The sequence below is a fragment of the Euleptes europaea genome, chromosome 5 (assembly GCF_029931775.1).
Source record: "Euleptes europaea isolate rEulEur1 chromosome 5, rEulEur1.hap1, whole genome shotgun sequence".
Classification (NCBI taxonomy): domain Eukaryota; kingdom Metazoa; phylum Chordata; class Lepidosauria; order Squamata; family Sphaerodactylidae; genus Euleptes; species Euleptes europaea.
The window spans coordinates 72,818,932-72,844,960 of NC_079316.1; the positions used below are offsets into that span (position 1 = coordinate 72,818,932).

At 41.6% G+C, this 26,029-nt stretch overlaps 1 protein-coding gene across 2 annotated transcripts in view; it reads left to right on the forward strand.

Annotated features, from left to right (window-relative positions):
- DOCK1 (dedicator of cytokinesis 1) overlaps positions 1–26,029 on the forward strand; it is a 530,876-nt gene that overhangs the window by 399,933 nt on the left and 104,914 nt on the right. For both annotated transcript variants that reach the window (XM_056850272.1, XM_056850273.1), the window contains 5 exons: positions 1,423–1,571; positions 15,952–16,037; positions 16,231–16,387; positions 21,737–21,777; positions 23,287–23,377. In XM_056850272.1, the coding sequence (XP_056706250.1) occupies positions 1,423–1,571; positions 15,952–16,037; positions 16,231–16,387; positions 21,737–21,777; positions 23,287–23,377 (524 nt within the window). The remainder of the gene's footprint in view (positions 1–1,422; positions 1,572–15,951; positions 16,038–16,230; positions 16,388–21,736; positions 21,778–23,286; positions 23,378–26,029) is intronic.

Consider the following 26,029-nt stretch of genomic DNA (forward strand, 5'->3'; position numbering starts at 1 on the left):
GCGTCGGCAAAATGATGTCACTTTTCGGTATTCACTGGAAGTTCCAGTATAATGTCATATTCCCTCCATTTCCCCACTACTCCCCAACACCCCCTTCTCTGCAGCCTCCACACTCTCATCCCAGCACTCACACAGCTGTTAGCAGCCTCATTCTCTCACCTGTGGTACTGTGCTTCATGTTGATGAGAGAGTGAGAAGGCAGGAGGGAAGTCCTTCTCCTCACTCCAGAGCCACAAGGGCTGCCTTAGGTTAGACAGCAGGGGAGAAAGACATCCCTGTATGCTTAGAGATACTCCGGTAATTAAAAAGCTGTGGTTGTGTAGGCAATATTAATAGTTATATCTTATATTATTGTCTGTGTCTGTTGAAGGGGTGGTACACATGGGGTCATGTGGCTCTTTTGGTTGATGGTAAATATGAATTTGACTCTCTGTGAGCTGTGCAGTGAGAATGACTGAGTTAGAGAATTTATTTTATTTTGCTTTGTTTTATATCCTGCCTTTCTTCCAAGTGGGTATCCAAAGTACCTTACCATCATTCCCTTCTCTGCATTCAGGCTTCACAAACAGTACTTTATTCATGACTGGCACAATCTCAGTCTGATGCCAAGCTTGTGTGCTCCCTACCACCTCTTCTTGAATACAGAGCATGATTAAAGTTTTCTTGATGTCAGAAGCCTTCAATCAAATTCCAGTTTATCATAGGGTTGCCAACTCCGCATTGGAAATACCAGGAGATTTGGGGGTGGAGTCTGAGGAGGGCAGGGTTTGAAGAGGGGAGGGACTTCAGTGCCATGGAGTTCAATTGCCAAAGCAGCCATTTTCTTCAGGGAAACTGATCTCTGTTGCCTGGAGATCAATGTAATAGCAGGAGATCTCCAGCCACTACCTGGAGGTTGGCAACCCTATCATGACACCTAAATGTTGGTGCCTGCACTAATTCTTTTTCCCCTCCTGTTTTGTCTCTCACCCATAAGCCGAGATTCTAACAAAACTCTACTTTGGACATCACAGCGAATTGGAGTTTAACTGACAGTTCCTGAAACCAAGAAGTCTTCAAATGTTTTCTGAGTACAAGAGGAGTAGGAAGGGAGCATAAAAGCATAGCAATAAGTCATATTGTCTACAATATTTTAACATTCTCTAATGTTGTAAATTTTGTTTTTATCTTAATTATGTTGCGCTCAAGATCTTTGGTCAGATGAGCTTGAAATAAAAGGAAAGGCAATTTGACAAGATCATGCCCATCATGAGCAAATGTCTGTTCTGATGTCTCAATTTGGCCACATGCTTAGACGCCCTCTAACTCTGTTATTTTCCCCCGGGGCATTCAAAACCAATGCATGCGCTCAAAACTGGTGAACCCTGGCTCTAATTTAAGCCACTTTCGCATGAATTCAGATGTACTCTTTTGTCCTTGCAGGCCAACATAAGATCAAATTCATTCCTGAGATGGTGGGGCCCATGTTAGAAATGACACTGATCCCTGAAACCGAACTTAGAAAAGCTACTATTCCTATCTTCTTCGATATGATGCAGTGTGAGTTTCATTCTACCCGGAGCTTCCAGATGGTAAGAACCGTTTAATTACAAACTATAAACATGGTTTCCACAGTTTCTTTGTTAAAAGCAAAACCTTTTTATGTTTTCGGTACCAATCAGGCTTGCACAATTTGTGCCTCACATGGTGGCTCAATGGGAGCTACACCACACACACACACATACACACACACACACTCATTTTGGTGCCTGCCTACACAACCTAACAAAAAACAGAGTTTGTCTGGTGTGTCCCAATCTATGGCAGCCAATTATAAATACCCATTTGTCCCCATAGCATGATAAAAGTGAACATGAATTGTTCATATGTATATCACAGGTTGGACTTTTAAAAAATAAGTTGAATTAGGAGCTTGGCCGTTTAGATCAGTGATGATACCTGTGGCCCTTTGCTAGGTAAATTGTTGGCTACATTATGCTCTGTCTGAAATAGTTAACTACCTATGTTCCATATATACCTTAGCATTTACTCTTGGTGTGTCTATGAAGATTGGAAGTTTGTACTTCGAATAAAAGGTTTCTTGCACAGAATGTTTTGTGAGACTGTCGCAGCTGCCAGGCTCTGCACCAAATCTAAAGAAGACTTAAATCTAAGGGCAGATCCAGTCTGAGACTCACAGCACATAATCTGATTTGGCACATGTAACGTTCACAAGCCACGCAAAGTTGTGTTCAGGCTGAACATCTAAGAGGAGGTGGAGTGGATCTGTCTGAGGGAAAGGGTGTGTTTGTCAGAACATACTGGAGGAGGCAGGTGACAGCCCAGTGGAAAGTATGTAGGTGAGGACAAACAGCATTGTGGCTGGAGTCTACTACAGGTTGCCTGACCAGGGTGAGGAGGTGAGAATGCCCTCCTTGAGCAGCTTGACAGTAGATCTAAGCCACATGACATTATAATTATGGGTGACTTCAACTTCCCTGATGTGAGCTGGGAGACAAACTCTGCCAAATGTCCAGAGTCACACAACTTTATGACCAGCCTGGCCGACAACTTCCTTTTTCAAATGGCAGAGGAAGCTAGGAGGAGAGAGCAATGATGATAATTAGGGGCCTGGAGCCCAAGCCTTACAAGGAAAGGCTGAGGGACTTGGGAATGTTCAGTCTGGCAAAGACAAGGTTGAGGGGGGACATAATTGCTCTGTTTAAGTATTTGAAAGGCTGTCACTTGGCGGAGGGCAGGGAGCTGTTCCTGTTGGCAGCAGAGGATAGGACTCGCAATAATGAGTTTAAATTACAAGTGGAAAGGTACCAGCTGGATGTTAGGGGAATTTGTTTTTTATAGTAAAAGTAGTTCAGCAGTGGAATCAGCTACCTAGGGAGGTGGTGAGCTTCCACTCACTGACAGTCTTCAAGCAGTGGCTGGACAAACATTTGTCAGGGATGCTTTAGGCCAGGGGTCCCAAACTTTCTGAGCCTGTAGGACACATCATGGTGAGTGAAAATGGCTGTCGCAGGAGGCAGAGCCAGCCACAAAATGATTGCCATGGCTTTACTTCAATCACACACTGACTTATGCTGTGGTGGCAGCTGCTGCCAAAGCAACATTTTTAAAAATCTGCACAGCCAATCAAATCTCCAGTAACCATTCAGAAGCCTTGCAGGTGCCCAAAAAAGGTGTTGGCGAGTGCCATGGTACCCACAGACCACATGTTGGTGACCCCTGCTTTAGGCTGATCCTGCCTTAAGCAGGGGGTTGGACTAGATGGCCTATATGTAGGGTTGCCAGGTCCCTTTTTGCCACTGGTGGAGGTTTTTGGGGCGGAGCCTGCGGAAGGCGGGGTTTGTGGAGGGGAGGGACTTCAATGCCATAGAGTCCAATTGCCAAAGCGGCCATTTTCTCCAGGTGAACTGATCTCTATTGACTGGAGATCAGATGTAATAGCAGGAGATCTCCAGCTAGTACCTGGAGGCTGGCAACCTTACCTGTATGGCCCCCTTCTAACACTATGATTCTGTGATCTCCATGTAGCCTTAGTCAAGTGAATCTTCCAATATGGTTGATCCCAAGCACACCAAGCAACAACTGTGCTGTATCAGAAGAAGAAGAGTTGGTTTTTATATGCCAACTTTCTCTACCCTTAAGGGAGACTCAAACCGGCTTACAATCACCTTCCTTTCCCCTCCCCACAACAGACACCCTGTGAGGTAGGTGGGGCTGAGAGAGCTCTAACAGAGCTATAACTTGCCCAGGGTCACCCAGCTGGCTTCATGTGTAGGGGTGGGGAAACAAATCCAGTTCACCAGATTTGCCTCTGCCGCTCATGTGGAGGAGTGGGGAATCAAACCCGGTTCTCCAGATCAGACTCCAACCATTGCTCTTAACCACTCTTGAAAATATCATGCCGGTATCAGACTATCTAGCCCAGCATTCTATTTTCAAGAGTGGCTCACAGGTAAACAGCCGTTCTCTCTTGTTCTTCCCCAGCATCTGGCTCCCCGAGGTACATTGCCTTTGAACACACAATTTTTATTTCAACCAATCAGGCAAACAGCTTTGAATTGATCTAATTATTTTGGAGCCACCTAAGCAAGTAGCCTATCACTGCTTGTTCTAGTAATGAATTCCATAAGCCGACAATGGCTTTTTTTTTTTTTTTTAAGAAATACTTTCTTTTTGGCTTTCTTAAACCTATTCCTCAGCACTAAGTGGTAATCTGTGAAAAGTTTCCTTAAGAATTTGCAGCTGTATAAAATCTGTCTTTTAGCAATAGCTAACATCCACTTGTTTATTTATCTTGTGTCATAAAAAGAATGTGTGGCATGTTTCTAGAGCCCCCCAAATAGGAAACAAAAATGCAGGCAGTAAAATAAACAAATGAATAATACACATGATTGCTAACACCAAGCTACTGATGCAAATAAAGCACCCCTAGCTAGAGTTCTGTTATGAAAAGCAGGTAATTTACTTGGGACAGCCAGCAAAAAGGAACAAAGAATCTTTTTATCGAATTTTTGAGGTTGACAGTAAATTGTAATATCAATGAGGCAACGGTGTCTTTTATCGAGTTGTCAGTGACTGTTTTAACTTTTGTTTTCCCCAGAAACTGAAAATTCATAATTGCTACTTGCAATGCTTAACATGGTTCCTGTAAGCATCATAACAATTAGAAGCCCTAATTAACTGAGTATTCAGATTTCAAGTCATGTTGGGTGGTACATGGATACTGGTGTGCAAAAGTGTGCTGAAGAGCAAGAATCTTTGGCTTCTTTTGGGAGGTGCAAGCCAGCTGGAGCAGAGTGATGGTGTAAATCTGTCCTTTTAACAGTACCTAACATCTCACTGTCCTCAGTAAACGTCTCGCACAATTAATGGACTTTGATGAATGTGATAGACTTAAAGGGATTAGAGATGTTAACATCATACCTTCCTCTTTAGAAGCGCTAATATGAATTTCTCAGCTCAACATCTTCCTTCTGGCTTTTGTAGCAAAGGATAAGTATAGCAGTACCATGTGGACGGTGACAAATGCACTGCTCCATTTTAACTGATTATTGAGTGACACACAAACAATACCATTTGTATGCTTTTGAATAGCTTCTGATTGAGTTGTTTTCTTTGGAAAATAATCGGAGAACCAGTGGCAAAGAGAAATATTTAAAAAAAAAACCGCACTAGATGTGCAGCTCTCAAAAGCAGAGTTGTTTGTGATGCGTCCTGTTGCATCAAAATATAAGGTGTGCTTTTTTAAGCCACTCTGCAATAATGTTTAACTACGTTGGAGCCAAGAGAATTATGGACCTGCCACTAGTGATAAGATGTAGAAAAGGAAAGTAAATTGTGGGTCAGCTGTAGCATACCTATTTATTACTTGTATTTTTGCAGATAAATTTTACTGAATAGCCTCTCGTGTTATTTTGCATAGTTAGAGCTAGCCTGGTGATTATTACAAAATGCATCTTTATATTCTTCCAAAAATCAAGAAACCAAAGTGTTACAGCCAAATGAAAAAAGAAAAAAAATTCTTACTGTCAGCCCTGCTGTGCCATGTGCTCAGGAAATATATTTTGCATGGGGTAAAAAAGTGGCTTATGTATATTTTAAACTTCGCTTCATAATCTTTTATTCTAATAGTGGTCAGCCAAATCTTTGGGTACTTAAGTCTGGTGACTGGAGCTGTGAACGGGCAAGACAGATCTTTCTACAAACCTGAAAAGGGCTCTAGGTTTGCAGAAAAATGTGAAATCTAAAAAAAAATACAATGGAGTTTTTTTTAAAAAAACAAAAAACTATAAATGGAGCACCTCAGTGGCTGTTGCTAGGCAACCACGTTGCTCCAGGCTTCAGTTTCTGTGAGTAACAGACATGGGGAGAGGCAGGGCCCTTTCCAGGCCTATGTTGGCTTTTGAGGGAAGATTCATTGGGGCCAGGCCTGGCTAGGGTTGCCCCCTCCAGGTTGGAATATTCCTGGAGACTTTGTGGTGAAATCTGAGGAGGAAAGAGGTCTCAGCAGAGTATAATGCCATAGAGTCCACCCTCCAAAGCAGCCATTTTCTCCAGGGGGACAAATCTCTGTTGTCTAGAGTTCAATTGCAATTCTGGGAGATCTCCAGGTCCCACTTGGAGGTTGACTTGATTGAAGTCAGCCAAATCTGATAATAATTAAATCCATTGAATGGAGCTGTGAACAGGCAAGATAGATATTTCTACAAACCTGAAAAAGGGCCCAGGTTTACAGAAAAAAGTAAAATCTAAAATAAAAAAAAACATTGGAAGGTTTAAATAAAAACCAAAAATGAAAAAGGATCCCTTGTAGCTTTAAGCAATGGATTCCCTCAGTGGCTGTAGCTAGGCAACCACAGAGTTCCAAGGCTTGGTTCTGTCAGTAAAAGCAAGGGGGAGGGCACAGAGCCCTTTCCAGCCCTATTTTGGCCTTTGAGGAAGGGCACCTTGGGTCCAGGCCTGGGAGGAGAGAAGGAAGCAGAAGAGTATGGTGCTTTCAGAAAAGGGAAAGAGGAAATTGTAGGAGAGGGGAAAATGAGATGCCTCGTGCAAGTCCTTGTGGGTTCCCACTTCCTTTGGTGGTGTCACAGAGGGCAGGAATTGCTCAGTTTTCCATTTCCTTGCCATTAGCCGTTTCAGTTGTTCAAAGAATGTGCCCCTTGCGGCCATTTCAGCACTTGAAAAGGCACCGGGGTGGGGTTGGGGGCAGAAGTGTGCTTCGTCCCATTGCACTGCAGTCCTAATTAGGATTGGCTTCTTGCAGCATTTTTAAACCACCCGTGTTAGGCTTTGAAATGGTGGCGGTGTCCCCATGGTAGATAAGAATAAGCTGTCACTTCTAGTTTGGCTTAGTGGAGTTGTTGTCCAATGCAAATCTGTTGCCGAATTTTAAAAAGTTTTTCCTCAGGCAAAGAAGTGTAAAATATATAAGCAATGTAAAAATTTCAGTACACATGTTAGAATAATTGGAATTGGGCGGCTTGTTGTTCTGTTCAAGTTATTGTGCAATACTTGTGCATATGTTATACAGTTTTTTTCATCCCACCATGGTATACTTCTTTCATAAGAATATTGCACATGAAATACCATATTACAGATAACCCCAGGGTGTATTCCTTTCTAATAGGGTGTCTGTGCATAATGTATTTCCACAGGAGTGCACTGGATTTTTATGGTTATTAGCAGCAAACAACAAAGCGTTCTCCCCTTTGGCATTGTGATTATTATTATTTTTACTTTGGTTGGATATATATTCTCCTCCTAGCAAAATTTACCTTTTTTTTCAAGCAGAAAACCCCCCACCAAGCCTATCTTTCCTCATTTCAGCTATGCCCCGTTAGCTGATCTATGTTTTTGTTTACTCTTCTGTTACTTTCTCTTCCTTTGGAGGCCCTGTTGTTTCTGTGCTTTACAACTAGCACCATGTTAAAAGAAGAGCAGGTTCTGTGCACCACAGAAGGTCTGCCCTATGTAGGATTGCCAGCTCCAGGTTGGGGAATACCTGGAGATTTTTGGGGCGGAGCCTGAGGCGGGTGGGGTTTGGGGAGGGGAGGGACTTCAGTGCCATAGAGTCCAAGTGCCAAAGCAGCCATTTTCTCCAGGTGAACTGATCTCTATCAGCTGGAGATCAGTTGTAATAGCAGGAGAGCTAGTACCTGGAGGTTGGCAACCCTAGCCCTATGCCCTTGCTTCTTAGCTGTGCATTAAACGCAGCATAATTGTTATAAAAAAGGGGTCTTGCTATGCAGAGGAAGGCAATGGCAAACCACCTCTGGTCATCTCTTGCTTTGAAAACCCCGTGAGGTGGAACTTCATGAGGCTGTTCTCAGTTCGTTGCAACTTGATGGCAAGCTTTACCTTTAGAAAGAGCAGTCTGAATACAGTTAAGGACATACTTTCAACACAAAGACCCTGAGTCTTCACTGATTCAGCCTAACTGGATTGTAATTAATTTGATTTGATTTTCTGTACAACTGCACGTTTTCACCAAACTTTTTGATATCTCCGTTTCTCGTTGCCACATCTGCTTAGATTGTGAGTCCTTTTGGGCTGGGATTGTCTTTGATATTTACACACAAGGAAAAGGAACGGGGAAGGAAAAGGAATGAATGCATCCCCCTTGAAAATCAAGTTATTGCAAATCTGATAAGAGAGTATTGGTAGTATTTTTCTTTCATCAAATGATGATTTTTTTTAAAAAAAGGGAGAGAAGTGGCTTTGAAAGGAGCAAAAAGAGAAAGGGTATGTTAAGCCTGAATAGGAGAAGACTGAGAGGTGATATGATAACCATCTTCAGGTACTTGAAGGGCTGTCATATAGAGGATGGTGCCGAGTTGTTTTCTGTTGCCCAGCAGGTCGGACCAGAACCAACTGGCTGAAATTAAATTAAAAGAGTTTGCGTTTAGACATTAGGAAGAATTTTCTAACAGTTAAAGCGATTCCTCAGTGGAACAGGCTTCCTCAGGAGGTGGTAAGTGCTCCTTCCCTGGAGGTTTTTAAGCAGAGGCTAGATGGCCATTGGTCAGCAATCCTGATTCTATGACCTTAGGCAGCTCATGAGAGGGAGGGCATCTTGGCCATCTTCTGAGCAAGTAGGGGTTGCTGGGGTGTGTGGGAGAGGTAGTTGTGGGTTTCCTGCATTGTGCAGAGGGTTGGACTGGATGACCCTGGTGGTCCCTTCCAACTCTGTGATTCTATGAAAGCACAATGGTTCTGGGGAGGAGGGAGACTATTCCAAGCATATGGAGAAGCAAATGGGCAATGATAGCAGATAAACAGAAAGAAATTGAAACGAGTTATATGAGTATGAGTCAAGTAAGAGAATGCAGTAACCTGGATCACTGAGGTAGCCACTGGGAAGGAGAAGAGTAGTGGAGAAAAAATATCACGCACAACCAAGAAGAGAGCAAAACAGGCAGATTAATAACAAGGAGGGAAAAGGAACAGATGAACTGGCATCCCCAGATGCGATGTTATGCCTTTTTTTTTTCTTGGCTCACCATCTTTCTAGCAAAGGCTGGGCAGCCATCTGGTAGAACGTTATTAAAGCTAGTGATTGTAAGAGCTGTCTGGCATGGGGAGGTCCATGGCTGAGGCAACGTTGATAACAACAAACTTAAAATAATGTGTCGGGAACAAAGCAGTCTTGTCGATTGGCCATCTGAGTTCTTAACTCATCTAATTGAATACAGCAACAGAATCACCAAGAAACGGTGCTCCATGAAGGGGAGGATCATCATTATACTATAAGAGACAGATCTCCATTTTATGTCCCTGTTGCTACGATTAAAATGCATCCTTGATGTCAGGTGCGTGCCACTTCTTAAGCAGCTGTCAGGCAGCCAGCTAGGATGTTTGCAACACAGTGTGTAATTGTTCCTTTGTTTTCACAAAGAAAAAACCTTTCTAAGTTAATAGTCATTCTGTTGCCCCAAAAGGTCAGACCAGAACCAACGGGTTGAAATTATATCAAAAGAGTTTCCATCTAGATATTAGGAAGAATTTTTGAACAGTTAGAGTGGCTCCTCAGTGGAACATGCTTCCTCGGGAGGTGGTAAGCTCTCCTTCCCTGGAGGTTTTTAAGAAGAGGTCAGATGGCCATTTGTCAGCAATGCTGATTCTGTGACCTTAAGCAGATGATGAGAGGGAGGGCACCTTGGCCATCTTCTGGGCATGGAGTAGGGGGTAAGTGGTGTGTGTGTGGGGGAAGGTAGTTGTGAATTTCCTGCATTGTGCAGGGGGTTGGACTAGATGACCCTGGTGGTCCCTTCCAACTCTATGGTCTAGCTTTCACCGTATTTAGTTCATTTTAGACTCCTTGAGATTGTTAAGAGCTACTACCAACAAAGCTAAAAAAGAACAATCTTGCTCCCAACACCCCACCCCCGGCCATCCACTTTTTAACAACTATTCCTGGTAGGATTGCCTGGAGATCTCCCAGAATTACACCTGATCTCCAGATTACAGAGCTAGTTTCCCTGGAGAAAATCTATGTATTGAAGGGTGGACTCTAGGGTTGGCAGCTCTGGGTTGGGAAATAACTGGAGATTTTTGGGGCAGAGCCTGAGGAGGGGAGGGTTTGGGGAGGGGAGGGGATTCAATTCCATAGAGTCCAATTACCAAAGCAGCCATTTTCTCCAGGTGAACTGATCTCTATCAACTGGAGATCAGTTGTAATAGCAGGAGATCTTCAGCTAGTAACTGGAGGTTGGCAACCCTAGTGGACTCTATGATATTAAGACCCACTGAGGTCCCTCCCCTCCACAAACCATGTTCTCCCCAGGCTCCACCCCCAGATCTTTAGGAATTTTCCAACCTGGAAATGGCAACCCTAATTCCTGGCAGGGGAGTGACTGGTGAAGGGGTCAGCAGCAGCAGAAAACTAAAGTTCAAGGCCTGGATCTTCTTGGATTCTTCTCAGCATGCTCCGGAGTATCCATTGCAGCCAAACAAACCAGACCCTAATGCTTCTCTGCTTAATAGATAGAGGTCTCAATGTTTACAGGCTCGATTCTCAGGATTCCCAGCAGCAGTAAACACTTCTTAGCATGCTCAGAAATATTCAAGCCTTACAGATGAGGCCTCACCACTGCTGAAGTCCCTCCATATTAGCTTTCTCTGCTGCTGCTTGCTGTTTGTCACAGGAAATTTTGCCAAATGGGAGACAGTGTCGTGGTGGAGTGTGCTGGCACCAGTGCAGGCCATTACAACCTGGGACCAAATTTCAGAAAGCCTTGGGCTCAGCTTATAATGGCTCATTTTCCAAACTGGGGGAGTTCGTTTCTGGGGAAGGGGGGGATCCAGATTTTGGTACCATCAGCAGATAATAAAAAATCTTGCCAGCTCCATTACTTGTTAAGCTAATTTAACTTTAAGCTCTCAGCTATCCTTTCTGGTCCCTACCAAGCCTGCAAACAAATCGTGAAAAAAGAGCAGAAGGTTCATCTGGCAAAGAGGCACTCCATCATGGAATCCTCTGCCATTTCCCCCATTTGGAAGTCGTGAAATTGGCAGCCTCTGATCTGCCTGTCTTATGGCAGCAATAATCAGTCCATACTGGTGGATCAGATTTTCCATTATTGCCACATACTTACCTTTCAGTGTCAAAATCATAAACAGCGAATGATCTGCATTTTTAAAAGATACCATGCTTGCTTCATTTGGTCTCGCCAATGAGACCAACGTGGCTGCAGCATCCTTAAGCAGAACTTCATACAGCTGTTACATTAGGTAGAAACAACAGAACATATGCTGTTGAGATGTCCTTACTATAAGGCGGCTAGACTAAAAATTATTAATCCTCTCTTAGTTAGGATTTCTGGTGAAACTGATAAAATCAAATTGGACTATTTGCTATCAGATACGAACTCTCAGACTTTGCGCCAAGTTGCCAGATTTTGTGTTTTGATAAGTAGGATCCGGAAAACCATAGTTGCGGCAGATTTTAAATGGTCCTAAATGGGTTTTAAAAGGTCACGTTTTAAATTTATTCCCATAAGCTAAATTTTGTGCAATTGGACCGATTTTTATTATTGTTTGTAATGCTGCTCAATGACTGTAATAAAGATGATTGATGGAACTTCATGCAAGTTGCATTTAGTTTTCACATGACTGACAGGTTTGGGAGAACTTCAGACATATTTTATAACAAATAAATCCCATCACCCTATACTGTATGAGTAGACAATCAGCCAGAGGATAATTTCTACAGTCACAGGAGGCAGTTCTGGGTTTTGTATCTCATTAAAGGATCTGTGAAGATTTGTGGCTTTCTCCTTTGCTGTATTCCTTTTAAATTACCTCTTCGCATGCCCTCGCACTACAGGATGCACCTCTCAGCTTGCATTGCAAGGGGTGGCTTGGATTATTCCTTCTCCTCTCATTTTAATTTCCTTTCTACAACCGGTACATATATTATGCTTAAGAATTGCATTGCCTCATTGGGGCCACAGAAGGCCAAATAATATTTTTGTGTCATTGCATTTTAATCTGTTTTCATGCCTCCCCCCCGTTTTGTAATAACTTTCCAGAGTTAACTTTTTAATACAGCAGAAGCATAAATTATTGTATGGGGTGCACAACGGTCATAAACGGTGCAATCATTTGTCAGCCTGTGGCTGTCTTTATATCTACAAAGAAAAATGTCAGTTGTTGTTGGTATGGACCGATTGAAAGGTTATACAGCTAGGACCCCCTTAGGTAGATGTACCATCACAGGTACTGCCACAATTTACCCCCACCCCTCTCATTTTCTTCTGTAGCTCCTGTTCCCTTACCATTCTGTGCCACTATCCTAACTCCAGCCTTCATCCATTCCCCATGGTTTCCTGGCCACTGATTTCAGATTCTTTGGAAACCCCAGTGTCAGTCTAAAGAAAACCTGCAAATGTGTTTAATTTGCATCGGTGTATTCTGGGCACTGAAGTTGGGGATACATACTGAAGAATGACTAAGAAACAGAAGGTAGGGCAAGGTGGTATAGAGGAAGAGGTAAGGTCGTACAGATTTCGTCGTCAATGGTTTTCACTGAGATCTAGAGGAATTAAGAAACTTTCCATGATTGGTAGCACTGTTGAGAAGGTAAAGGTAGTCCCCTGTGCAAGCACCCGGTCATTCCTGACCCATGGGGTGACGTCACATCCCGACTTTTACTAGGCAGATCGTGTTTACGAGGTAGTTTGTCATTGCCTTCCCCAGTCTTCTACACTTTACCCCCAGCAAGCTGGGTACTCATTTTACCGACCTCGGAAGGATGGAAGGCTGAGTCAACCTTGATCCGGCTACTTGAAACCAACTTCTGTTGGGATCGAACTCAGGTCATGAGCAGAGCTTGGACTGCAGTACTGCAGCTTACCACTCTGCGCCACGGGGCTCCTGCACTGTTAAGAAAGGGACAGATTATTTGTCTCCTCCCCTAGAAAATACTTTCCACACAAGAAACATCTGTAAATACTCAAGTTAATTGTCTCTTATATAAATAAATGTCCAAAAAAAGGAGTTGCCCATCAATACAGTCTTTTAAATGCTGCTATTGAAAAGGACCATGGTATACAGCAAAGATTGTTAGTACACTGAGTATGCAGAGGTGCACTGCAATTTTCCAAGGGGCCCTCTCTCAACCATCATAAGAACATAAGGAAGGCCTTGCTGGATCAGACCAAGGTCCATCAAGTCCAGCAGTCTGTTCACACAGTGGCCAAGCAGGTGCCTCTAGGAAGCCCACAAACAAGACAACTGCAGCAGCATTGTCCTGCCTGTGTTCCGAAGCACCTAATATAATAGGCATGCTCCTCTGATACTGGAGAGAATAGGTATGCATCATGACTAGTATCCATTTTGACTAGTAGCCAAGAATATCCCTCTCCTCCATGAACATGTCCACTCTTCTCTTAAAGCCTTCCAAGTTGGTAGCCATCAGCACATCCTGGGGCAGGGAGTTCCACAATTTAACTATATGTTGTGTGAAGAAATACTTCCATATTGACTGTCATCTTGCAGGTATATTATAAATGTCACATAAAGTGTCATGTTGACAAACCTCCATTTGTAGATTTTTGAAGAGTTTTTACCAGGCGTATGAAGGTGTTGAGAGACAGCATCATGATTAAAGAATGGATACCTGGAATTGCTGGAGCAATGACTCTATAACTGTGCAGTTGCTCTCAAATGAAATGTGAATACATTTCATCTGGAGGACTGTGTCTTGCTATGGCTGGGTAAATGACTGAATACTTCCAGTGAAGCTTAGGAGGTCATGAAACGTGTTCTGACTTTTTTCTTTCTTTTGCTAGTGTTTCATCCTCATTTCATTTGCCAATAGCTCAAACTGTTTGGGTGAGTTTTGGTTGCTGCAAGTATTTCTGGTCTCCAAAGATTTAATTCTCATCAAGGAATGTACATTCACTTTCTTTGCCTAAAAGCAAGATCTTAAAAGAATATTCTTCCACTGTGGATTCGCTGTGCTTCATGAGCGGAATGTAGCTGGAGTATATACTAGAGTTAAATTGTTTTTTTTTTGTGGTGTAAGTGTTCTCTGCTGTATAGTTGCTGAAATGTATATGTTTTATTATCATGTATTTATTGTCCCTCATAGAAGGATTGCATATGCCTGCCATATAATTTCATTGCTTGTACTATCTGTAGCATTGCATTTGTAAATCGTTGGTTGTATTGTCGTCCGTTTATACCACTCTGGTGCTTTTAAAATAAGCTTTAACACCTTTTCAGCTTTGATCGTATGCCCAGGTAGGGGCCCTTTTGCATTGCCAAGCTACTTTTAAGCAACATCAATTTAAGTGATTAATGCCTCTAATGTATACGCTTCCTCGGTGGCAAGCAAGACCCAAACGTCTAATAATTTAGAATTATGTACATCAGACATATTTGCATAATTTATTATGACATGAACATTTCAGGCATGGTTAGAATTTAAAGGGCTTCTTCCAGCAGGGGGAGTGGTGGTTGAAAGAAAGGAGATGTCAGAGGTGCAGAGTGGAAACCGTGAGTCGTTATTGTATGTAATCCAAAGAACATGGTGGGCATGGGAGGGCGCTGGAAGTCATGGGGGGCTAAAAAATCCCTCCACTTATACCATCATCCGCATTTGTATCTCGTGAGGCATCTTGACCTTTGATAGAGCTTCCTTGCATGATGCTCAGGTTTTTCTTTGCAACTATATATTTTTAAGCTGAAACAAGTTTGCATGAATAGTTTCATTTGTATATGGCCTTCGGCCATTACAAACATGTCAACAATACTACAAATACATAATAAAAGGAAAATACACTCTGGGGGTTTATTGTTCCTGAGGTTTTTTGCACGTTAATAATTCCTTCCGTGCTTTATCTGCCACCTTCATTTTTGCATGAGTAATGACGGGATCACTGTATCCTCTAGTTTTTAATTTGCATGCCATTTTTGACCATCAGAGGTCACCTCGCTCTCCCCCTGCTTTTCCCCGCGTTTTGCCTGCGTTTTGAGGTACCTGTTTTATCTCAAATTTGAAAATGTGGGGAAAACGCGAGGAAACGCAGGGGGAGAGTGAGCCGACCTCTGGCGGTTGGAAACAGCATGCATGATCCAAACAAAGACCCGAAGTTGTCGGTGATGGTGAGTGAAACAGCCATGCATAGAAGTCCTGTGTCAGTGACATTGTTTGTTTGGTACTGACTATATCGACCCCTTAGAAAAGGAGAGGGTGTCTTCAATTGCTTTTAACTTTGCAACTGTTGGTCAACATATGAATATGTGAGTGTTTGTGTGTGAGAGTGTTGGAAAGAATGTCGCCAATAACTTGTGGCTTCAGTTTCTTGTCTTGGTGACACCACCACCCAATTTCAAAAGCTTCAGCTAGAGAAATATTTTTTTCATCACTGTGATCATGTTACATCCCTCTCTTTAAGTCCCATTATTAGCTCTTTTCTGCTTCAGCTTCCAGATGACTTTGAAGCTATCTATTAGATGTGTTCTGAGGTGAGCCAGCTAAGCCAACCCAAATAGATGTTAGCATGCTCATCCAGCTGAATGACGCAATTGGCAGAACAGCCTAAGGTGTTATATATCATCAGTAATAGGGCTTTCAGATGGCTTGCATTTGTTGCTATTATAATTATTGCAAAGGACATTGTGTGCCCTGCTCTGAGTGTTATTCTCCACCCTTTATTCCTGTAATCAGCCACCTTGTGTAGATTTTCTTAAAGAAATTGCCTAAGCTCCATTTAACAACACAGCCAAATATTTCCTGAATTGAAAGATCCTCGTAGGGTATAGCAGATCATTACGCCTAGCTAAATACCAGAGATCTTCCACCATTAAAAGTCAATCAAGCTTAACAACAACGGTTAACCATCCCATTGTGAGCTTCAGTGAATCTATGACCCATTGATTTGTACAGTAACAAAATGAAATATTGTTTCTGTGCTGGTTATTTACGCTCTCTCTTTTTAATTATAGTTTGAAAATGAGATCATCACAAAGCTGGATCACGAAGTGGAAGGAGGCCGAGGAGATGAACAGTATAAAGTGTTGTTTGAAAAAATGTGAGTGTTGGCAAGCAGTGGGATTTGTGTTGAAACAGTTGAGAGAGTTAGCAGTTAGGCGACAATACACTTTGCAGCCTGGCAATAATTAGAATATGTTAATGACTGAAATATTTAAAATTACACCTAGGTTGAGGGCCTGCTTCCAAGTGTGATTAACAAGTTGTTTTGTTTTTTGTAATTATTTGTACAGTCTCCTGGAGCATTGCAGAAAACATAAGTACCTTGCCAAAACGGGGGAAACTTTTGTTAAACTTGTGGTTCGTCTGATGGAGAGACTTCTAGATTACAGAACTATTATGCATGATGAAAACAAAGAGAATCGCATGAGCTGTACCGTCAATGTGCTGGTGAGTGAGAAGAAGCACGGTGGCCACATTTGGAATGGATGCTGAATGTTTAAATGTGATCAGCTGAATCCTGATAAGAATCACAGATTTTATGATTTTGATTAGGTTGTTGGAAAATAAGAACGGACTTCAAAAAAGAGGGTCATGAAATTAGAGGCACAGAACAGAGATTAAATAGGAAAAATAAAAAGGTTTTGATGATGCTGTAGAGAAGATTTTAACAAATTAATAATTATTTATAGTTTTTTCCCCTTTTAATTTTGAAGGAATATGCCCACACATATTTTATTGTCTGTATTCATTATACACTGGAATGCCATGAAATACATCTACAACCAGTTTTTTTAGTCTCCTCATATCACTCTTCTTCACAATATTCAATTCTAATCTCATTTTCCTGAGGATGAAATGGAGGATGGCCCCAAGGAGGGGAGGTAAACTCTTTCCCCTGTACCATTTCTTCAGTTAGAAAAAGGAAAGGACTGACTGTTAAATTTTCCTGTGCTTCAGTACAGTTCTCAAGTGTGCATTTTAAAAGAAAAAAATAATTGCCATATTCTAACCAAATATTGAAAGTATGTATAAATTGATAAAAAAAGAGATTATCTTAATAATTTTATATCTCTTATTCTAACCCCGATCTGCAAAGTATGCAGCCAACTGGCTAAAATAGGCCTGGAAAGGGCCCTCTCCCATCCCCATGCCTTTTACTGACAGAATCAATCCTGGAATCTGTGGTTGCTTAGCAATGGCCACTGAGGGAATCCATTGCTTAAAGTTACAGGCATTCCGTTTATCATTTTTGGGTTTTTAACGCCCCCAGTGTTTTTTTTTTTAAAGATATAAGGTTTGTCTGCAATCCTGAGGTGTTTTCTAGGTTTGTAAAAAGATCCCTCTTGCCCATTCACCCCTCCAGTCTCTGGATTTAAGTATCCAAGATTTGGCCGACTTCGCTATTGGTATATAGACAGAATGCAGGAAGACAACCCACAGTGAATCTTGGTATTCAGGAGGATTGCATTTTAAAAGAAAAAAATAATTGCCATATTTTAACCAAATATTGCAAATATGTATAAATTGATAAAATAAGAGATTCTTGGAAGTTTTCACGGATACATGATCTGTAAAATAACACCTATTTGCTTTTAGAAGAGGCTACGTGCTCTTCTGAGCAGAATTAGAATGGCAAGATTTTGCTTGTTGGAAGCTGAAAAGAAATGCAAACAACCACCACCACCAAAAACTAGGAACACTTCCATTGCTTTTGAAACGATATAAAAGAAATTAGAGTAATTTATCAAACTGGGAAAGTTTAGGAGGTTTATTTTTCTTGCTGTTCTCTATAACTTGTTTTGGCTTTGTTTGCCTTTGTTTCTACTTCCCGCATTCTCACTCCTCAAGTATATTAATCTGTTTACAGTATCGCTTTTGCTGTTATAATCTATCTAAGTTGCGATACATGAAAAAGAAAATCTGATAATAAAATGTAATTTCGGTAAAATAGTCTGGTTTTTAAAGTCCACAGTGTCTTGTAGCACAAAAAGAGCTGGAGCTTTTGTAAGATACAGCCTACTTCATCAGATGCAGGAAACGGCCCAGCAGAGGACAAACTTTATCATCATCAGGATATGTCAGAGGGCAACTGGAACATGAAGGTTGCTAAATTATTCCATTAGAAAATCTGACACCATATCTCTGCTGGGGCTATTTGCCCTGAGCAGATTTAAGGATCTTTCAGGAGCAGGGGCAGAGATCTTCTTCAGCCATTACCTCTCTGAGGAAAAACTATAGCTTTAGCCAGACTTCAGCATTTTCCAACTCCTGAGACTTTTCTGCTGATACATTTTTGTATGAACGGAATAGAAACAGATAGCTGCTTGCAATGCGATATGATGAATGGTGCACTATAGCCTACATACAATTTACATTCCACCCCTTTTCATTAGTGATCACGATTGGTCAATGTCAGTTCGTAACCCTGCATAAAATTATCCTTACTGTTTAGTGGTTTTAGTAAGGCAGTATGCCACAAAGCATCTAGAAGATTACAAACCTTCTTAATTTTTGTATCTTCCTTTTCTTAGTGTTTACTTGCTTTTCCCTGGTTTCCATTGGTTCCATTAGTTGCTCATCTCCCAGGGCTGTTTTCTGTAATTGACAGCTTGACTCTCTCTGTCCAGGATATTGTCTTGTATGTCAGCAAGACACTGCTGCTTGCCATGTACTTTACTGGAATGGCGACCTCTGTTTTATTTCAATAAGGGTTATGGGTGGCCTTTCCCCACCTCATGTCAAATAAAGTAATATGATGGTTGCAAATAATGCTGATTGAACATTGTGAGGTTGCATGCCAGGGCCCTGGTGACATTCTTCTTTAGGACTAGGACACACCTTTTCTTGGTTAGATGTTGTGGTGATCTGTGTAACATTCATCTGTATTTGTAGGCGCAAGCATAGCGAGACACCTAGCTAATTAAATTGTATCTCTTGCATTTTATTTATTTTTAACCTATACTTTCTCCCTGTTGTACAAAAGCCTACACTGTTTCATGCGTCTAATAAATCATATGTAGGTTTTAACTATGAAAAGTCACATCACACTGAATCTGCTTGCCATTAAGGTACAAAATGACTGTCATTCTTTTGTGTAATAAACTAACATGACTACTTCACTGGAGTTCATCTCTAGTTGTTACAATATAGCTACAATAAGGGTTCAGTTCATGTTACATGATTCCTTAATATAGACACAGATGCAGAAATAATGACACAAGAGACATGTAATGCAAGCTATTTACTGTCTTCTAAAAACCAATATAACTAGTGAATTAAATTTTTACAAACTTCAAAGGTTTCTCTGGAATATGAGGTAGCCAGGGCTACCAGTACCCTAGTGATTTAATACTTTATTTCTACTCCTATGCCTTTTACTATCCACCTTGTCATCATGCCTCAGTAGCCCAATGTGGTTTAAATCATCTGTGCCTTCTGAATTATTTCCAGGCAAATGTTTCCAGACATATTATCGGTGACAATATGCAGCACGTACAAAAGGCAGGAAAGGGCAGTTTCTGGCTCTGCACCAAGACTAAATTTTCCATCAGCGGGTACAAACTTTCCTGCCTCCGCCCTCCCTCCCTCAGCAGCTCACTGACCTCCACAAAATCTGAGGAACCTGAAGAAAGAAATTAGGGGGGTGGGGTGCAGCAGAAAAGGGGAAATCAGTGGAAACTGCCAATTCCTTCTGGATCCAACCTCAACACTCTTGTTTGTTTCCATTTGGTTCTGTGTTCTCCGGAATAATCTTTGCATTTTCCACTACATACACGCTCCCTACTATGGAAAGAGAGTAGGGGTTTTTTTTGTCCTTAATCAATGCTGCATTTTACACAGTCGCACTTGCATTATCACTGTACATTTGAAGCAATGTGGTAAATCAAATAGTAGGGATTCATGGAGGACAAAACAGCAGGGTTTTTTCTGCAGAAACAGATAATTGGCAAGTGTTTGGAAAATGAGTGAATAAATGCATCGGCCTGAATTCCCTGGAGGAGCTAAAAGAACTTGTGGAAGAGAGATTCGTGAGAAATAATATCATCAGGAGTATGACAGGATCAGTTTCCCCCTAAAATTTTGAATAACACTTCGTATGGCTAAGCCAATTCTTAATCATTAAGTATTAACACTTAATGACGCATACTGTCTGGAAACTGTTTTATACCTCTTGTGATTCTGTGTTTGTTATGACCTTGTGGTTACAACAATGAATTTTATCAATCAATTTGTCCCAAAGCATAGCATACTCCTCCTCCTCCTCATTAATATTAGCAGTAGTAATAGTAGTTGTTGTTGTAGTATTTAGATGTCTGTAGTTCTAGCTGATACATTTATTTATTTGGCTGCTTTTAACCCACTTTCTCCACTTCCTAAAGGGGGGGGGGCTGAAGCTCCTTAGGAGCCAGCATGAACCCGTGCTGGCCTGGGTGCCACCTTATCACAGAATAAGGTGGCTTCTATGCTGGCAAAGGGGCAAACACACCGGCGTCCAGGAGCCGCCACACCCTGCTGCCAGCTCAGCCACACCAGCAGGGCTTTCCTGGAAGGGAAAGCCCGCACCAACATGGGGGTGAGCGTTCCCAGGGCAGCTTTCTAACTCCGTTCACCCCGGTAATGCCCCGGTGACCTGCGTTGGGCGTTCCCAGGGCAGCTTTCTAACTCTGTTCACCCCGGGAATGCCCTGTTGACCTGCGCTGGGGCTGCACCACCATTTTTTTGGTGGCGTAGCCTCGCTTTGTTCAATGGGGCATTTTCCCCCTTTTCAGTATTTTTATTTAATAAACCCCTCTTTTATTCTCCATGGTGGCCGGGAAGCCTCTGAGGAGGTAACGTTGCTCTGCCACTTCCGGCCACCATGGATCTACTCCCCTTCAGGATTGTGCTCTTAGTGCCAATTCAAGGTGGCTTACAATGTCAAAAAACCAAAACCACACAGAAAATCATCAATTACCCCAAAAAGTTAGACGCAAGTTACTAAATAACAAATCTACCTATCATCTGCAGTGTAATTGGGGAAGGTTAGTGTTAGGGGAGGGGCAGAGCAGGTGGTAAACCCTCTGCCCATCCTCTCTCTAGGCAGGATGTAGAATTAGATAAGAAGTTATATCTCATTTCCCTTTTTGTTGACTCCTCCAGAGATTATGTGCCAAGATTAAGCAATATAATTTTGTGTCACTTTTAAAGATAGTTGTTTGTTGCTTAGCTCTTTTAGAATCTTTTTAAGTGTCTTCTTAATTTTATGTAGTATTCTTTATGTAGTATACTTTAGACTGAAAGGATTCATTAAGTTGTTCCTGTGCAAAGAGGAGGAAGGTGAAATAAAACAGCACTATATATAACAGAAAACGGCACTAATATAACAGAAAAATAAACTCGTATTATTTGTGAATCCGGTTCTGTAATAAATTAAGTATGCACAGCGCTCCCTGTTATTTTTTGCTCATTCAACCTCAGAACAGTCCTGTCAAATAGCTAAGCATCCTAACACTTGAGAAAGTATTAAATTTCAAGAATGGATGGTTTATTAATAAAACTACTTTGGAATCCAAAATTATATTGTATATATTTCAAAGTTTATACCAAGAAAATTTAATGGTGTATGGCTTGCAAATACCCTATGCTTGAAGATGCTGAATCTTTGCAGCAAAGACATGAATCACGGTTTGTCATAGTTTTAAAAAGTACAATTTCTTTTTTAAAAAAGTACAATTTCTTTGCCATTTTTCCCACAATATGTGCAATATGAATCTGCCTCAAGTTCTCTAAAGAAGATATGTTTTTTCTTTCTTTCAGAATTTCTACAAAGAGATTGAAAGAGAAGAAATGTACATAAGGTTTGTAATATACTCTTTGTTAACTCTTGCATGGGGGCAGTAAATGGTTGCACCAGTAAAATACAATGCCATCCCAACTTCTGGCAAGGAAGCTTGCCAGGTGACCTTAGGCCTGTCACAAACTCTCTGCCAGCCCTACCTCACAGCATTGTTAGAGTTGCCAGGTCCCTGTACGCCACTGGTGAGAAGTTTTTGGGGTGAAGCCTGAGGAGGGCGGGGTTTGGGGAGGGGAGGGACTTCGATGCCAGTGAGTCAAATTGCCAAAGCAGCCGTTTCCTCCAGATGAACTGATCTCTGTCGGCTGGAGATCAGCTGTAATCGCAAGAGATCTGCAGCTAGTACCTGGAGGTTGGCCACCCTAAGCATTGCTGTTGTGAGAAAATAGAGGAGCAGAAGACAATGTTCTAAGCTGCTTTGGGCTAACCTCCACTTACTAGCTGGCGATCTCCTGCTATTACAAGTGATCTCCAGCCGATAGAGATCAGTTTGCCTGGAGAAAATGGCCGCTTTGTCAATTGGATTCTATGGCATTGAAGATCCTCCCCTCCCCAAACCCCACCCTCCTCAGGTTCTGCCCCAAAAACCTCCCACTGGTGGCGAAGAGGGACCTGGCAACCCTATTTATGCGGCAGTTGTGTTTTGGGGTGTGGAATCCTCTCTCACAATGAGCACTGCGAAGTAAGCCAATTACAAAGCAGCATTCCAAGGGGCGGGACTTGATTTAAGTTTGGAGACTACTGGTGCAGAGATTCCCAACTGGAAAGTGTGGGTCTAGCCAGCAATGAACCTGAAGTAAAACTCACGTGCGTAAATGACCTTTGTTTGTAGACATTTGCTTTTGATTTGGAGGCGTCTAAGTAATGAGAAAGAAGCAATTTGCATCTGCTCAGACATTCATCCATTGTTAGTGCATAGCTTCCAAGTTAAGCCCTGGCATTTAAGACAGATGCTTGCGCTGACACACATTAAGCACTGCATACACACAAATCCTCATGTACCAGTGCAAGGTCTTGAGTGCTCAACAATTCTGTGAGGTAGGTTAGGCTGAGAAAATGACTGACCCTCAGTGACCCCATGAGCTTCACAGCTGAACTGAGGATTTAAACCCAATCCTGGACCCACACTTTTATTATTGCACCATGCTGGTTTATGGTTTCTCTAGAGGTCAGACTCTCTGAAGAAAACAAAATGAGAAACGGAGTCTGATAATGTCTATTTTCAATAAAAAATAATAATCCCAAAACGGTAATTTTTTGCTGTTGCTGCTGCATGTCCCCACTTCAGAAAGAATTACAGTTTTACATGCTGAAATTATGACGTTGTAAAACACACCAGTGTATTATTGTTCATTATGTCTTAAACACTGATTGGATGAAATGAAATCTGATCTTTATAAAACATCTGTCCCAAGAATATTCTACTATATGAGCATACGAATCTAATTAAGAGGGTCTTCAACCAAGATTGTTTTGTGACATAATAAGAATGGGTTTTATTGTATTGCCACAGGTATTTGTACAAACTTTGTGACCTGCACAAAGAATGTGATAACTACACCGAAGCTGCCTACACATTACTTCTGCACGCAAAGCTTCTTAAGGTACAATGCAAACATTATATATTTTTAACCATTTCTTTATACATTGTACTTCATACCATTTTACCGTTTTCTGTGGTAAGCTTCGGGTGGGTTTCTCAGTGTAAAACAGCCACATGTAAAATACATTGTCGTTGACTTATTATGTAAAATGAAAACTGGGCTGTAGAAACATCGTGAAATTTCCAGATGGATTTGGAGGTGTCCGCTCTGATGAAACATCTAGTTTTGAAATAAGCAAAGAACATTTATTTAAACTAGCAAAATTGCTACCCAGTACTGAGAAAGGCTGAGGGAGTTGGGAATGTTTAGTCTGGAGAAGAGGAGGTTGAGGGGGGACATGATTGCTCTCTTTCGAAATTTGAAGGGCTGTTAGTTAGAGGAGGGCAGGGAGCTGTTCCTGTTGGCAACAGAGGATAGGACTCGCAATAATGGGTTTAAATTGCAGGCGGAAAGGTACCGGCTGGATATTGGGGGGGGGGAATTACAGTAAGAAGTGTTCAACAGCTACCTAGGGGTGAGCTCCCCTTCACTGGCAGTCTTTAAGCAGAGGCTGGCAAGCACTTGTCTGGGATGCTGATCCAGCATTGAACAGGGGGTTGGACTAGATGCCTGTATGGCCCCTTCCAACCCTATGATTCTATGATTCTACTAGCTGGGGCACATTGATACAGTGTGTGGGGTGACTGGGCCATCCACCTCCCATCAGCATAGCATGTCCTATTGGGAGTCTGGATTGGTGAAGAAACTTTCCATCAACTACCCATGCTGGTAACTTGCAGGACAAGTGTTGCCGCTGAATTTTGCCTAAACCAAAAAAAAAATGCATGGTGATTCTGGAAGTTTCTGACTGAGAGCAATACTTGAGAAATTTCAAAGAAGGAAGAGTTATAAAACTGTTTCTCAGGGAGACCTGATTTGATTTCCTGAGTAAGGGATTCCTGCACATGGACAAGAACGGAACAGTGGCCCGTATTGGGAAATTCTAACTACACTTATCTTCCCATCCCATAAATTAAATATAAACCAGCCTCTTCTCCAATGTACTGCATAATACAGAGAGCATATAAGAACATAAGAAGATCCCTGCTGTATCAGACCTGTGACCCATCTAGTTCAGTATCCTGTCTCATACAGTGGTCAGTCAGTTCCTCTGGAAGTCCAATAAGAAGTCATAGAGGTGGAAGCCTTCCCTGATGTTGCCTTTTGGCACTGGGATTCAGAAGTTGACTGCCTTTGAACATGGAGGTTCGTTTTAGTCATCATGGCTAGTAGCCACTGATAGACCTATGCGCCATGAATTTGTCTAATCCCCTTTTAAAGTTGTCTATGCCTGAGGCCATCATCACCGTATCTCTGTCAGAGAATTCTGCATTTTAATCACTAGCTATGTAAAGGAGTATTTCCTTTTGTCTGTCCTGCATCTTCATTGGATGCCCTTGAGTTCTAGTATTTTAGCAGAGGGAGAAAAAGTTCTTGGCAACTCTCTCCACCCCATGCATAATTTTATAAACCTCTATCATGCCTCCTCTTAGTCGACTCTTTTCTAAACTGATAAGTCCCAGTCTCTTCAGCCTTTCCTTAAACGGAATGTGTTCTAACCCTCTAATCATCTTGGTGTTGCCCTCTTCTGTACTTTTTTCCAGGCAGTTTCTGGTTAAGCTTATATATAGTAGTATAAATGAGCCACGTTATGTGAAGGAATAATTTTCAGCATATCTTTTTTGTCTCCAGCTTGCACTGCATGTTTGTGGTGTCCCGACTGTAGCAATAACATTATTTTGCACTTTAATATTTAGATTAAGAAATAGAATGAATAACAAGAATTAAAATTGTCTGAACACTGCAATTTGTTTTAACGATTCACCAGAATTGCCTTCCTCCAGCAACTAACTTTTGGATTTGTTAAACAAATGCTTGTGATCTTTGCCTATTGCTTTAAGCATTTTGCATGTGCCCAACCAGAAAATTAGCTTGCAGTAGGTCTATATGATTTCTCTCCCCACTAAGCCTTTGATGGAATTTTCCCAGTCATTTTTTTCAAAGCAAATATGACTTTTTGCTATGTTGCCTTGTGAATAAAAAAAAATATGCATGCAGGTCTCAGAACAGCCCATCTGGGGACATCTAATTTTTTAGGGATTCCTAGCACCTGGGATTACTGCAAAGTCCACAGCAAAATATCACATCACACTGGAAGAAAATAGTGTTATAACATCTTTATGTAATCACCTGTAAACTCCAAACTGGGAAATCCTGGTGCTAGTAGCCACAAGTTCTCAGGTTATCAGTCAACTGTTTGTATATGCATGTTTACATCATGGGAGAGACTGTATCTTGCTTAAATATCTGTATATTGCTTAAATGGCCTTGATTAATGCCGCAAAAATTTGATTTTATTTGGGATCTGCTTTTTTTGCTCCCTTTTATTGCCACCATTTTTTTACTGTTTAAAAACCCCTGGAAAATACTGAAAAGGTGTTTTTCGGGTTTCCCCCCGGTTCGGGTTTACCGAATGCACACCCCTATAAGGAACTCCACATAAACTTCCAAAATAAAGTATTAATTTTATGAATATATTTACAACATATATGAAAAAGAATTGCATGTAAAACATATATAATCCTTGGTATAATATTTGAGTGTATTTACTTT